The sequence below is a fragment of the Sipha flava genome, unplaced genomic scaffold (genome assembly GCF_003268045.1).
Source record: "Sipha flava isolate LNK unplaced genomic scaffold, YSA_version1 241_pilon_pilon, whole genome shotgun sequence".
NCBI lineage: Eukaryota > Metazoa > Arthropoda > Insecta > Hemiptera > Aphididae > Sipha > Sipha flava.
Window position 1 is genome coordinate 422629 of NW_020272889.1, and position 15147 is coordinate 437775.

Sequence of the window (15147 nt, forward strand, 5' to 3'; positions counted from 1 at the left end):
GCCCCTGATACAAAGAATACAACGTTATACCAAGCTAAATATTTTAATATAATACGGTAGAAAAGTGGTTTAATAGCTAAAACCCAACTTACTAATTTTTTTTTCCCCTTGGTCTTAATTTACCGCTTTTAAAAGGTATACAAATAATCGCGGACCCAATTTACTTAATCCTATTAAACCAATTTGTTAAATATAAAATTTTTACACAGGTAAATTTGGCACAAATGATTTGTCGGAAATAACAAACTTTTATTTTGGCGCAAATGGGCTGTACCCAAAATGAATTAATTTTTTTTGGCATAATTGAGTAACTCCCGAATTTTTTGAATCCAACTTTATTAGTTCCTAGATGGACTCGATGAATGAGTTCTTTACAAAGTATTTCAACCTAACCAAATAACTGACAAAATACACTACTGTTCTCTTATTACACTCAATGACCAGAACAACCACGGATTAAATGAATGGGAAAAATAACAATATAAATACTATATATGAATTACAATTTGAATAAACATTATAAAGCGATCCCAATAAACAAAGATAAATGTATAATAATCAAATATATATATTATATGTATAATATTATAAATTTTCCTAGCCGATATCTCCTTTATTCTTGCTATCTTTTTTTTGGTTGTATCACTCCCGACACCAACCTCCCTTAACTCTCGCTCCATTCCTGTCATCCATTCCATTATTAACTTCATTTATTCCGCTGGCTTCTTAATTTAGTTAATTTTAGTTCCCTTATACATATATTATATTAGTATTATTTTTGTTTATTTAATTACATTGCTGTGATGTTTTTAACGACGGCAATAAAGAAAAAAATTTAAAAAAAATAAAAAATACTATAATTATAAATATATATATATCACTAAGATGTTTTTGCATTAATTTTTTTTAGAGCGTTAAATTCATATACCAAAATACCTACTTCAATAATAACAATACTAGACAATACATTGTGATACCGATATTTCCAGAATTTTAAACAAATATTCATAATTTACTTCCATAAGTATTTGAAAGAGTATTTTTCATGTCATATGAACTATCTTTTTATATAATTTTTATAATAATCTTTTTATGCCATAACAATAACAAAAATAATATAAATTATATTTTATAATTATTAAAACATAACCACTTTAATGTATAAACTTATTAATGAATTAGTGGCACAGCGTGGGTATCGGCTACTCGGGGCGGAAGACAACTTTGCCGCCCTCTTAATTAGGTATTTCAATTTAATGTATACTATACATTATATATATTAATTTTAGAGAACTTTTCGGCAAGAACAGTCATCATTATTTTGAATTATACAGGTTAAATTTTAAATAAAAAAGTGTTTTACAATCACGTTTATTAATACAAAAATTCTTACTTCAACCATGGATATAACAGGTACAAATGCATAGGCACAACAAGGGGGGTTAGCCCCCCCATAAATATTCCATGTTATACATGGCATACTGCATACAGCATACTTAACTCACAATAGTGTCACATACAAAAAGACACATTGCAATAAATCCAACTAAAATATCTGTACTCGTATTAACATGGTATATAAGAGTAGGGGTGATCTACAGATTATTTTAAGTTTTGCTAAAAAAGAGAGGGCTGTAGCCCTTTCAGATATTTTACCTTAGTTACGCCTATGTACAAAAGTATTATTTAATCATGCAATCGTCGAGATGAACCCTAATTTTAAGTAGGTAATAGAACCTACTTTTAGATACTTATACTTTTTATAACTATCTTATTCCACCCCAATTTCTTTTATTCTTTTCATTTTTGATGTTAAAACAAAAAAAAATTGTAATGATAAAAGTTAGAGTTACAAAAGAAACTATCAAACATTTCAAAAACTAGGTATATTTTACACCACATCTATCTATAGGCAAAAATCTGAAAATTGTAATTATTTATTCGGAACCCTGGGTATGCGAGTGTAAAACTTGTACATGGCCGGATTTTAATAAATTAAAGCTTGAACAACATATCAGATAGTCCAACATAAAATTAAATAAATAAAATATTTAATACTCACACAGTTGAATGTAGGTAAACGTAGCGGGAAATACAAATTTTCACAAAGTTATCCAATAATTTCATAACCACTACACGTACTTATTTGCACAAAAATCAAAGTTACGAAACAACGTAAACTAAACAACTGAAGATCCACGAATAAAACTTTCTTTGAATTGTCAAAGCATCAATTACTTTCTGAAAGGGACGTAATAAACAATATTGAATTTAATATATACAGGGTCCGACAAAAAAACCTCCCGTATTTTAGACGTTTATATTTAAAGCTATTTATAGATAAAAAGGTTTTCCGGGTATAGATGCCATTTTCAGTAATCATAATAGCGTGGCACGGTGAGCATCATACAAGAATTAAGCGAGAGAGATTTTGAAACTCACATAGCTGTTTGTGAAGACATTCTTCAAAACATTCCCGTTGGTGCTGGTTTGACTTCGTCTGACGAGGCCCATTTCCATTTATCGGGTACTGTAAATAAACAAAATGTCCGATACTGGGCAAAAGAAAACCCTCAAGAACATTGTTAATGACCACTTCACAGCCCTTATGTGATAACTTGGAGTGCTGTTGCTGAATTTGATGTGTTTTCGAAGAAAATGGGCAAAAAGTTACAGTTAAGCGGATCGCTACTGTCACATGATTGAGGTCTTCCTCTGACCAAACTTAAATCAGTTTACTAGGAACCCCGAAGCAGTCTGTTTCCAACAAGATAGGAACCACAGCACACACTTCACGGCGTTCACTAACCGTTTTGAGAGAGATGTTTCCAGGACATCTTCTCTCTGTATGAGGAGACATCACCTGGTCCCCAAGGGCCCCCAATTTATCACCTTGTAATTTTTTTCTTTGGGAACATTTAAAGGTCCAAGTATACACTCATCGCCCAACATCTTTGGAAGCACTTAAGGAAGCAATCACTCAGGAAGTGGCAGCCATTACACCACAAATGACTCGACGAGCAATGGAAAACTTTTGGGAAAGGCTTCGTAAATGTGTTAATAATAGAGGACAATATTTAATGGATATAATGTTTAAAACTAAATAATTATTTTATTTAATGTAAAATGGCATAGTATTTAATTTAAAAAATTTAATACAATTTTTCTGTTAAATTGTTTATTTATTTGTAATTGCCTTTTAAAATAATGGGAGGTCTTTTTGCCGGACCCTGTATGTAATAGAAGTCATTATCACTGATTATAATTCATAAACAATGCAAGTACAATTTATCATTCAAAGAAAGGGAATTTCTGAATTCGTCACAGAATAAGTAATGAAAAATTCCGTGCTCTTTTCATTCGATCCAAATTTATAGTTTCGTTAAAAATATGGTTTGAATATTTACAAAATATATTTTATTATTTACTGTGAAATTTTTTCACTCCCTAAAAAGTGCCGCTCGGGGCGGGCCGCCCCCCTGCCCCCCATCACGACGCCACTGTAATGAATCATAATGTTGGTGTTAGTTTAGCAACCTTATGTATGGGCTGTATTTTGTATACAGTACAATAACAATAATTAGCTTTCGTCAGTTAAATAACCATATTAATAGTATCACCTAAAATTATACCGGCCCTATAAATTAAAAATAAAATATAAAAGATTTATAGTGTATAAAGTATGAAATTGTAATATTGAGTGAGTTTTTATTATATTTTATATTACGCATATTACACTTTGAAATAAATTTTTTAAATAACATTCAAAAGATATTGTTTTTATTTTATTTAGTTTCAAATTAAGGTTAGCAAATCATAAATAAAAAGCAAGTATGAAGATAATTAAAGTATATCCAATGTGCATATGAGAAGAATAAGAAATCAAAGGTTTTGAATTGTCATCGATCAGCTATCTCTTAATTTTAAATTTGAACCTGTAGTATGTAATAAATAACATTAAATATATATAGTTAATCTTATTTATCTATTGATAAATTGAAAACATCAATGCTTTATTCTTGAAACTGTACATAAAACTAATAGCATTTGGTAAAACTATGAACAATGATAGCTCATAGTCTAATAATATATTATACAATTAGGCTATGAATTATTTAATAATAATTAACTGTGTGAAAAAATATTCAATTAATCTAACTATTAGCATTAATGGAATGTTATACTTTTAGAGATTATAAATAATTCTCATTTAAAAATATGTTGTCAGAAAACAAATACACAAATGGGTTTCTGGGAATATTATAAAAATAAACCCTCTAAAACTTTGGGCATATTATAGAACTGCTAAGACTTTTATCCTTGTCAAGGATAGACATTAATTTGTACCTGTCCTTATTCAATTTTACTTTGGTTTTCATTATTAATTATTTTAATGAATATATTATGTCTTTCGTGGTGATTAGAAGACATAAGCGTCAATATAAGATAAAAATAAAAATAATCGTATAGTACGAAATAGCCAAAATCCATTTTTTGTCTGGATTTTATTTTTTAACTATGGACATTTAAAAAAAAAATCAATCTTATGTGGCTCAGTTTCGTTTATACAGTAATTGATGTATTATTAAAATTACAAATCGCAATATATTTATTTATGAACTCTCCTCGCAACGAAAAATTAAAGATATCTCATAAAGACATAATTATACAATGGAAGAAATAGATATCAGTATGGTAAAATAAGTTGTTTAGAGTAAGTGAAAAAAAGTTTAATTAAAACCAATTGATCATTAAAATTATATTTATTATCAATTATTTTTATGTATATTATATTTTATCTATTATTGACAATTTTAAATATTTTTATATACTTTTATAAAATATATAAAATATTAATTTTGGCACATGTGTCATTTTTGCATCTTCGGCACTTAGGCAATATCGTCTTTTTGATAATAATTATATATATATAATTATATTGACGAAAATATATTATTTTTATAATTAAGTAAGTACTCAGATTTAATTACTAAGCTAATTATACAGAGCAAATAGGTATTCAAGTTGTTAACAGCCTATGATTAGAAAATAATTAGTTGCTCACAAAGAAGATGGAGAACTAACTGATGAATATTCAAAATAGTGTTAGAGACACCATCATTAACTTAATAATAGATAAACATTTTTTTATTAATTTTAATATAAATTTGGTATATTTAAAATATATTAAAATTTTATGTTCATATATTTTTAATTTATGTTTGTATTATAATCATTTTTGTAATTTACAAATTTTGAAAAATTTGAGTAATCAAAAAATGCATACATTGGAAGGTTCAAAGGTAGCAGCTGTTACCCCTGATTTTCTTAGTGGTTGGGTTTAACCCCTGGTCATAATATATCTACATCATAATTCTACATAGTATAAAATATTAAAATATAAACTATAAAATAATATAGCCATTAGCCCATTAGCTTAGATAAAGGTTACTGACTAAATTCTAATGATAACTTTATCATCTTTAACATTACAGACAATTGAAAACATTTGTCAATGAGAACAGTGTATTATAAATTGCTTTATCATATTAATTTTTATTTATTTACAAAAGTTTATAACTGAGTCCCAGGGTGTAATAATGTAATTATTAAGCCTTACAATAATAATGAACATATTTGTTGTTAAATATATTTTATTTATAGTGAAAATTTGTATTATATATATTTCGGTACAATCGAATCGCGCCCATAAACGATATTTTGTCCGAGTTGCGTCGCAGTTTTTCGCACTACACGTCCGAGTTATGTCATCAATTTTCTCACGTAAATTTCGTATTTATTAGTTTTTATTTCACCTAAATTGGTTATCGCCAACTGCAATCTTTCAAACCAAATTTTTTGAAAAACATTTAGAAAGCAAATTTGTATCCATTTATACAGTATAATTGTTTTTTTTTCACTGGACACTTTAAATTATTTCAAGCATTTTCATTAGTATATTATTGTTCCAAAGTTGAAATGAAAAATATTATCATTGACTATAAATGCCATAATATTATAATAATTATTATATTCAACGGTATTATGTCCAATATTTCATTAAATTATTTGAAGTGAATGTTACAGTGAAATTGATGCTAAAACGTACAAAATTAATTTCCAACAATAAATAGGATAGGATTTATGAATAAGGTATCGGTAATCGAGGCGATTTACGAGATTATCACCAAACATAATATTATATGATATTATAGACATTATTATGTATATTATTCTTGTTGACGCAACTGGAAACAGTCAACGAAAAACCGTGGACGCAACTCGGATATCTTGTGAAAAACACGGACGAAACTTGATTATCGCGATATATATTTTCGTTTTTAGGGGTGCAATTCGTGTGCATCCATGTATTTATATATTACTATATTTAATAATTAATCGATAACATATATGCCATTTGAATTAAGAATTAATAATATTCAATACTTTAATATTATTTTGATTAAATTGAAGAAGAAATAAAAAAAAATGTAATATATTATTAATATTATAGTTATTACTATTAACAAGATTATACAATTATATATAAGGGGGTGTAAAGGTAAAGCACATGCAAGTCGGTTTTTGAAGGTGATTTGGTGGGTGGATGGTACTTTTCCAACATACTACCACTATTTAATTTTGAGTGTGTGCCACTGAGTTTTTACATTTATTTTTCAATAAAGTATTGAAATAAACTATAGCATTCGAGTAAAATTGAGTACTCGTATTTACTAATATAAATTTTACAAAGTTGAGTACTTATATAACTCTAATGTAATAACAATTAACAATAGGTAGTATATTTATAGTGCATTCAAAGTGCATCGGTACTTTAATACATAAATAAAAAAAAATTAACTACAAAAGACAACTAAAAAAAATAACAAAAATATTAATTAATTCAATTTATATTTAATTATTATAGAAACGTTTTTATAATTCCTATGCTTTACGGCATTCCAAATTTTTGTTTAACCAAGGTAGTAGTTGTATAATCCTGTCGCCGATATAAAAATTAATTTTATATACCCCTAGGTATTAAATATTTTATCATTTTAACAATTTTGGATATAATTAACCAATTAGCAACGGTTAAAATATTCACAGTCTATGCTATTATTAATGCATGTATTTTACATAAATAGGAAGTCAGGTTAAATATAGATATAGATAAACCAGTGTTGCAAAGGAACATGTTCCTTGTCAAATATAGAAATGAGAAACGAGAAAAGGTTCCTATTTAGAAAGAGCTTGAACGCAAATGTCTGTTCGAAAAAAAAAATTATAGGCAATTAATTTAATTATAATATTTTACTAGTTAATAATAATTTTTTCTAGGATATATAACAAATATATTCTACTAAATTTAAGTTTAGGCAATAAAATAGTAAAAGTCTATTCTATAATCAGTGGAAAAATATATAAACTTATTTGGCCTCAGTTGGAATCATTGATTATTGCTGATAAAACGATGTGTTCTAACCATGTTTTTACTTTCTTATATCGAAGAATACAAAATATTTAATAATATTAAGTTAATATTATAATATAAAACACGGTAAAATAACTATGATAAAAAACAATGTAAATATCATTAATCAAAATAATTTGGTACTCCTAAAAATGTTTTGTTTTTCCACCACCTTTTATTATTATTATTATTTTTAAGCATTTATTTATTATTATAAAGGAAAGTTATTAAATTTAAAAATTAAACAATGATTTCCGCTTTAAAAGTTTTCTACAAAAATAACATCATTGACAACCGCTTGGATAGTTAAAAAAATATTAAATCGAATAAGAATACATTTCATTTTTACAAAAGGAAAGAGGAGCGGGAATACGTTTCTTTTTTATAATGGGAACAAGGAATAGAAACGAGTTTCTTTTAAAAATGAACTTTCCCAATACAGATAAGCACAATTTACAATTTATTAAAACTTAATTCTTGAGATATTACGTTTTTATTAAATCAATAATATCAGGCATTTATGAATAAATATAATAAGTATTATGCTATTGGTATACTCGTACAAGTTTAAATACTATTTAATGGCAACACGTTTTTATCAGAGATGACTATGTAATATCAAAAGGGTAAAAGATATTAAAATGATGGGTTAAATACAGTAGAATAATTATTTTGTAGTAACGATGAAAATATATTAATTTTTAAAATGCCAACGTTTTCAAAATAGATTAAAGATTTTAGTTATTTTTGAAAATGTTGAAAATTATGTTTTATTAATTTTTATGTGAACATTTAGAAAAACTTTAAAATTTTTATTGTTATACATATTTGTAACTGGTCATTTTTCATGTGATATTGGTCACATCCATGTAAGATACTAGATAGTTGTGTTTGAAAGTTATATTATTGTAAAAAACACAAAATTTGTCAATTTGTCAACTATTTTTTTTTTCATAAATGTAATTGCGGTCACACTAAAAATAGTACTAGGCCATTGGTATAATTAGTTATAACCCATTATAGAACTGATAGACTGTAGTCATTAACAATAGATGTATTAGTCATGGAACTAATCAGGGCTTAAAGAATGCACAAAGGTTACTTAGTTCGACATATTATTTTTAAATATTATTATTTATACTGAAGTTATATTTTCTAAAAAATAAGTATTGTCATGATATAACAGAGATAAGATAAGTACTTTATTTATCATCATAATCAACTGGACCTGTATATATTTTTTTTTTTTTTGTAGTCTTATGGTATATCATAAATTATTTATTGAAACTAAATAATAAATCATATATTTAAATAGTACATGACATCAATTAATTAGTTAATTATATTGGGTTGTATAATATTATCACCAAAAGTTAATATTATTTTAGAAATGTAATTATATTATAAAAAAAATAATATGGTATGATAAAACAGTTGTAAACTCATTTTTTTATTCGTATATCAATGATAAAGTGGTTAAAGTGATGAGGGACGGAGAGGATGGGGTCTCCTTTAATTTAATTGTTCTAAGTCTGGGGGGACTTAACGCTAAACGGCGTTAGTAATTATCAAATACAGTACATAATATATTATAATATGAAATGTATTATTGTAGAAGAAAAAGTTAAGACTTTGACGAAAAAATATTTATAATGAAATAATATATTGCAATATGTAAGAAATAAGTATAAGATAATATTTTCGTAACCGTGGGTTAATTTAACAGACGCCGTGTCTAATTGTAAACAGATACTCGGACGCTCGTGTACATAACAATTAACATTTTTTAACACGTAACACGGACCGTCCGTGTACGGTATACGAGTAAACATAGGTCACCCCATATCCGACACTCGACACCAACACATAATTTATTATTATAATGATTGTTCCAAAATTGTAGTGATATGTGATAGACAGCGGCATTTAATGATTGTAAGTTAAACATTTTTGCTTTTTGTTTTTGGCGGTATGATCATAGTGTAAACAAGTTACAATAAAATATATGTTAGGTAAGTTATTAAGTTATGATTAAAAGGTGGATTATTAGGTATAACATATGCACGGAAAAAAATCTCAAAATAGGTCCTACACATTCCTTCAAAAACTAATAAAATTTGTTCAAAAAATGCTTAAACCCAAGGAATATTTTATTTTCTTCAAAATATTCTCAAGTATGCTAATTATTTAACTATATATAATATTATAAACACAGTGTATATATTTTGATTTATACTGTTAATAGTTGTTTTAATTATTGTTTGCACTTATAAATATGTATTTGTTTACTCAGTAGGTATAGGTATCATATATCTTATGTAACAAAAAAAAAAATGTGCCCAATAAAAAACTCAAGATAACTTACATAAAGTTTTTTCATATGTAAAATTAAAAAAAATCACAACAAATTTATGTCTAGTGATCATATTTTTAAATAATAAAATAAAATAATTGTTATTGTTTTATTTTAATCCTTTTTTCATTTTATGTTTTTTTTTTGTGATATTTAAGTCCAAATTTATGAATGAACAAATTTGATTTTTTCTACAGACAACAACACATATTTTAAAATATGAAAAATAGTATAATATTTTCTAATCCCCAAAATATGTTGAACCATGTAAAATAAATATTTTTTCTACAAACTCAAATAACGAACTATAATAGATAAATATAAAAATAAAATTTACTCTTCAGTTGCATAAAAAAATATATATTTATTTAGTTGTTGATAATACATAAACATTTTTATTATGTGCATATTTTATATTATGTTATTAATATTAACATAATGATCAACAACTGTAGGTTAGCGATTGTTAATTTTGAATTGTGTTACAATTATCAATGTTAAGACTGTTTTGTATACATATAAATAATAAATAATTAAAAGTTAAGCTTGTGAGTTGTGGTATTATTTTATTTTCTAACAAGTAATGTTTAATATAAATTTGTTTTATTTTTATTTTTAATTAAATATTTTAGGATAAGCCAAATTAAAAATTTTAATTCATTTTTAAAAACACTTTAGAATTAAAACAATTTATTTTTACTGACCTGGCATATGCTGAGGATATTTTTTTTATTTTTTTTTTTTGGGAGGAAACTTATTTTTAGTTATTACACCTTATAAAACTTTTTATAACCACATTTGTATAAAAGAAAAAAATTATAGAGGCCTTGTCTTATGGACTACCTATAAAAGTTTGATAGGATTTAGACTTTGGTAAGGGAACGTTCCTTTACCATTTTTGGTGATTATAGTCCCCCCTCGACATTTTTACCACTTTAACCACTGTATATCATGAAATAGTTTATTGATGTGATTTAAATTATGGGCAATCTTATAAATAACAACATCATAAATAATAATAATACACAAAAGCACTATGTTCTGTGATTTTAAAATTTATTTTTGATACTGTACTAGTATATCGCACCAAACTTTAATTCCATTCTCAAAATAACATAATTTTACGGAAACACATCTATTGTACAGTGTTTTGGAAATATTCTTCAAATGGTTTAATATATATATATATAATAATCTAAAACCAAAATAATTAAAATAAATTTAATAAAGTAATTCGATTCGTGTAAACAATAGTTTCTGCAATTTCACTGTAATAATTAAATAAGTAATCAATGATTAATTTACTGGCGTAAGTCATTATACAACAAAATTGTATTATCCATTGATCATTGTGCACAATGATCATGATCCCAAACAAATGCATAGGTATTTAAAAATGACAGATAATACTTTTGTATTTATTTGAATGATGTTAGCTTGAATATTTCAGTTGAATAAATTTGAATCGAAACTTTACCAAAAAATCCATCTTGAAAATTAATTATTATTGCCAACAATACACGTTTTTTCTATTTGTTTCAAATTATTTCTTCGTTTAATAATTCTAGCCGATATATTTTTTAAGATGGTCATTCCAGATATGCAAATATTTCATGAACTAATAATGAGTCCTAGATCGTCTATATCTTCAAATTTTGTAAGAATTATGCGTATGTCCTGGCATTTGTAAATAACAATTTAATGAGTGTACAGCATGATGATCCTGATAATATTTGCCATCAGTGACTTAAGTTGTTCGTTAATATTATTTATTCAACAGTTTTATATACTCATAATAATAAAATAATGCATGTTGACTGTCATAAATATTATGAGTATGAAAAATGTCTTGCCACGTTTATGAGTTGTTTATGGAAGTTTATGGTTCAATATAAAAATCAGAATAATGACATTTCATACATGGAAACAGATATTGATGTTTGAGGTTTTTAAAAATAAATAAACATTTTGGAAATATGCTATTTACAATATAATAATATGTACTTCATGTACATATCAATAAAGTATTTCAATTTCTATAATTATAGAAACCAAGGACGTTCGAACACCATAGCGTTTATGACTGTAAATGAATAATATATAATTGTTTACATTTTCAAAACGTCATACACTTATAGTTCAGTATAGTTATCTGACTGATTGTTACATTATAGTTGTTAATAACGAGATGATAATCATGATACTCTCATTACTCAAATGACAAAAGTTATCTTCATTGATTTCTATCGGATACTAAACATCCTTGATGAGTATGTTACGTATATTATATATTAAAGATTTATGGAGTAAATCATAATCAAATATGATAATGCTATTATATACAAATACATAATGAAATATAATACTCAGTATGTTTTGGTACATAAACTGATGCGCGGTGGAAACATTTTTGAGTAAACGTTATAATATATAATATACGCGATCTTTTAACCGCTCCGGTTTTGAATACAATACTGATATATTAAAATTGAATCTGCTTTCCTATGAATTGTGTAATTAAAGATTATTATAGGCAATAAACGTTTCTGACTATCCATGTTCTATCTAGTATATTCTTCATATAACGGTTATAAAATTTGTACATGAATAAACTACTGCATAGAATTCAGTTCACTTAGTTCATGTTTAGTGTTTTTTTTTTTTTACTTTCAACAATAGCTTTTGCTTTTTATGCATCTTCTCGTCTTCTTTCGTAGGTGCTAGAATTCTAAAATTACATAATGATGATTAATAACGACTATAACACTTTCAATATTAACCGTCATATCAAAAAATTGAAACTCATTCTGAAGATAATGCATAATTCATTGAAATTTTACTGCATAATGCATACATATTTTAATATTTAATGAATTGGTTTGGATTTAACTACAGCATTATTCAAATCTAAATTAATACTTAAAATTCATTGTTCCCAAAGTATCATTACTTTTTTCCATGCGAAGATAATATAATGTTTGTCGATTATTGTTTTTTTTATAATTGCATTTCAACTATTTGAGTATTTTTGTTTCAAATATGTAATAATAATTCTATAAGTAATAATTTCTTCAAAAACGTTCTTATAATGTTCATTTTTTTCTTCCACATTTTTGAGTTACTTTTACGTATTAATTTGTAAATGTATAAATAAAGAAACGGTGTACATAATGAGATTCTGAGTGAGGCGAACTTTATTGGTTAAATTTTGAAGTTTTTGTTTTTTTGTGTTTACATTTAAATTCAAGACCAACTATTAGTAATTTTAACTATAGATAGATAATTATTATATATATCTATTAATTTTTTTTATTAAAATTGTAAATATGGCATAATTTATTATATTTCCAAATTATTACGATTATTTTTGCTATTAACGGTTCCGTGGGTTAGAATAGGTTTATACTTAATGACATATTTCGCTCAGATTTTTAATATTGGAAATTATTGAAGAGTTAGAAGATAATATATTGACTGTGTTCTTTAATATTAACGAAAAGGTAGAGAAAAACTAAAAATTATTAATACGTATCACAAAACAAGTAATTTATTATTATTTATTTTTTTTTTTTGAGATAATTACTGTTTTATTTCTCAGAGTATCATAAATTTAATAGGCATTTAAATAAACTAGAAATATAAATTAAGAATATTTGACTAAATTAATTTACTTTACAATTAAAATTTTAAAAAATGTTAAAAATGTTACTAATGATTGAACCAAGTTTTTTTTTACTTAGATGATAAATAATTTTAATGTTTTAAATTTTTAAACATGAATTTTCTTCAAAAATGTAATGATCAAATAAATAATAAATTTGTATTTATAATTAAGATTCCTTTATTAGGTGTTACATTCATGTTGAAGTTAAAATTATATGAGATAAGATATAATAGATAAATTGATGTATTTCATGTCGACCTTCACTCAGACATCGACTTCACAATTTTCCGTATGATATAACTTATCATTGCTTTCAGATTTATTAAAATAATTTTTTTATATGGTTAACCTTACTGTTCTAGAAATACCAAGAACTAATATTAAGTTCAAAGTATGTCAATTTGTTATCCATGTGGCCTTGTAGGCCACCATCAATATCTTTTCCGAGGAGCGAGGAGCCAAATGACGGAGAACAAACATTTTGCTCTTTAATTTAATAATATTTTTATTTTAAAATAACATTGTGAGTGTGCCAATCAAAATATAATTTTTTTTATCATTTCTGTCTCCATATCACTGTTTATCCTTTTTGCTGAAGATTAATTGTTTTTAAATTTATTATACATTTTTATTATTTGTTTTAAATTGAACCTAATCTGTATTAGGTAATGCAGATTTTCAATATATAGATCTATATGTTCATACATTCCATAACGTCACTGTTCATTAGCCTTTGTGTTGAAATATTATATGAATATCATAAAATTGGATTACGTTGTGACATTTTAATTAATTTTTGTTTTATACTACCATCAATTGTTGGATGGAAAATTTAAAGTAGTTTATTCCTAATTGGTTATCATTATGCTCGTATATTGATATTGCCGCCGTCATTTATGTCTTCATGAATTAAGCGTTCGGAGTTCCGTCTCTTGATATTAGTTTCTGATAAATTTGAGTTATATAGTATTACATAAGCTAATTAATTGCATTGAAAATAGTTCAAGATCCAGGAAAATATTTTACATTTACCAATACTAGAGATTTAGTTAAAATTGTAAAAGAAACTTTTGGTAAAATAATATTGAATATAATGTTTTAATTAGTTATAGTGTAGTCATACATAAACAGTAATAATTAGTTTAATAAATATAATAATAATAAAAGTATAATTATAATTTATGTTAAGATAATAATTTAACATATTTAAGTTTGATAATAAATTATGACTTATAGTATAATCTATTTCTATTTTATATATTTGTCAACGTCCATGTTGTTATGTAGATATAATAAATATGATCACTAGGAAAATTTAATTTATGTCTTTACGTAGGCTTATCACATTTCTAGAAAACAGGTTAGGTTATCTCTTCCGATAATGAGTGGACGGTGACCACGATAACGCTTATGAGTTGATGACTAATTTTGAGGATATGCCGTATAACTGGAACTACATCACGTTTTTGTTGATTGCATTTTGAAAAGGTTATTCCGTGTTGTTTGACTTTCAAATTCCATCAATCACTAATCATGACACGATCATTTCGCACGGGATATGACTTCTTTGCTTGATAACCCGTGTATGAATAAAATTTTGAAAGTTCAATTAAAATTAATTAAGTTATGAGATAAATGTAAATAAGGTAAAAATGA

At 25.5% G+C, this 15147-nt stretch overlaps 1 protein-coding gene across 2 annotated transcripts in view; it reads right to left on the minus strand.

Moving 5' to 3' along the window:
* LOC112684144 (growth factor receptor-bound protein 14-like) overlaps nt 1-15147 on the minus strand; it is a 102771-nt gene that overhangs the window by 86872 nt on the left and 752 nt on the right. Inside the window, exon 1 of one of the 2 annotated variants that reach the window (XM_025555481.1) lies at nt 2443-2477. The exons of the other annotated variant lie outside the window; for it this stretch is intronic. Within the exon in view, the coding sequence (XP_025411266.1) occupies nt 2443-2462 (20 nt within the window). The 5' untranslated portion in view covers nt 2463-2477. Of the gene's footprint in view, nt 1-2442; nt 2478-15147 lie in introns of those variants that run through there. 2 annotated transcript variants of the gene reach the window in all.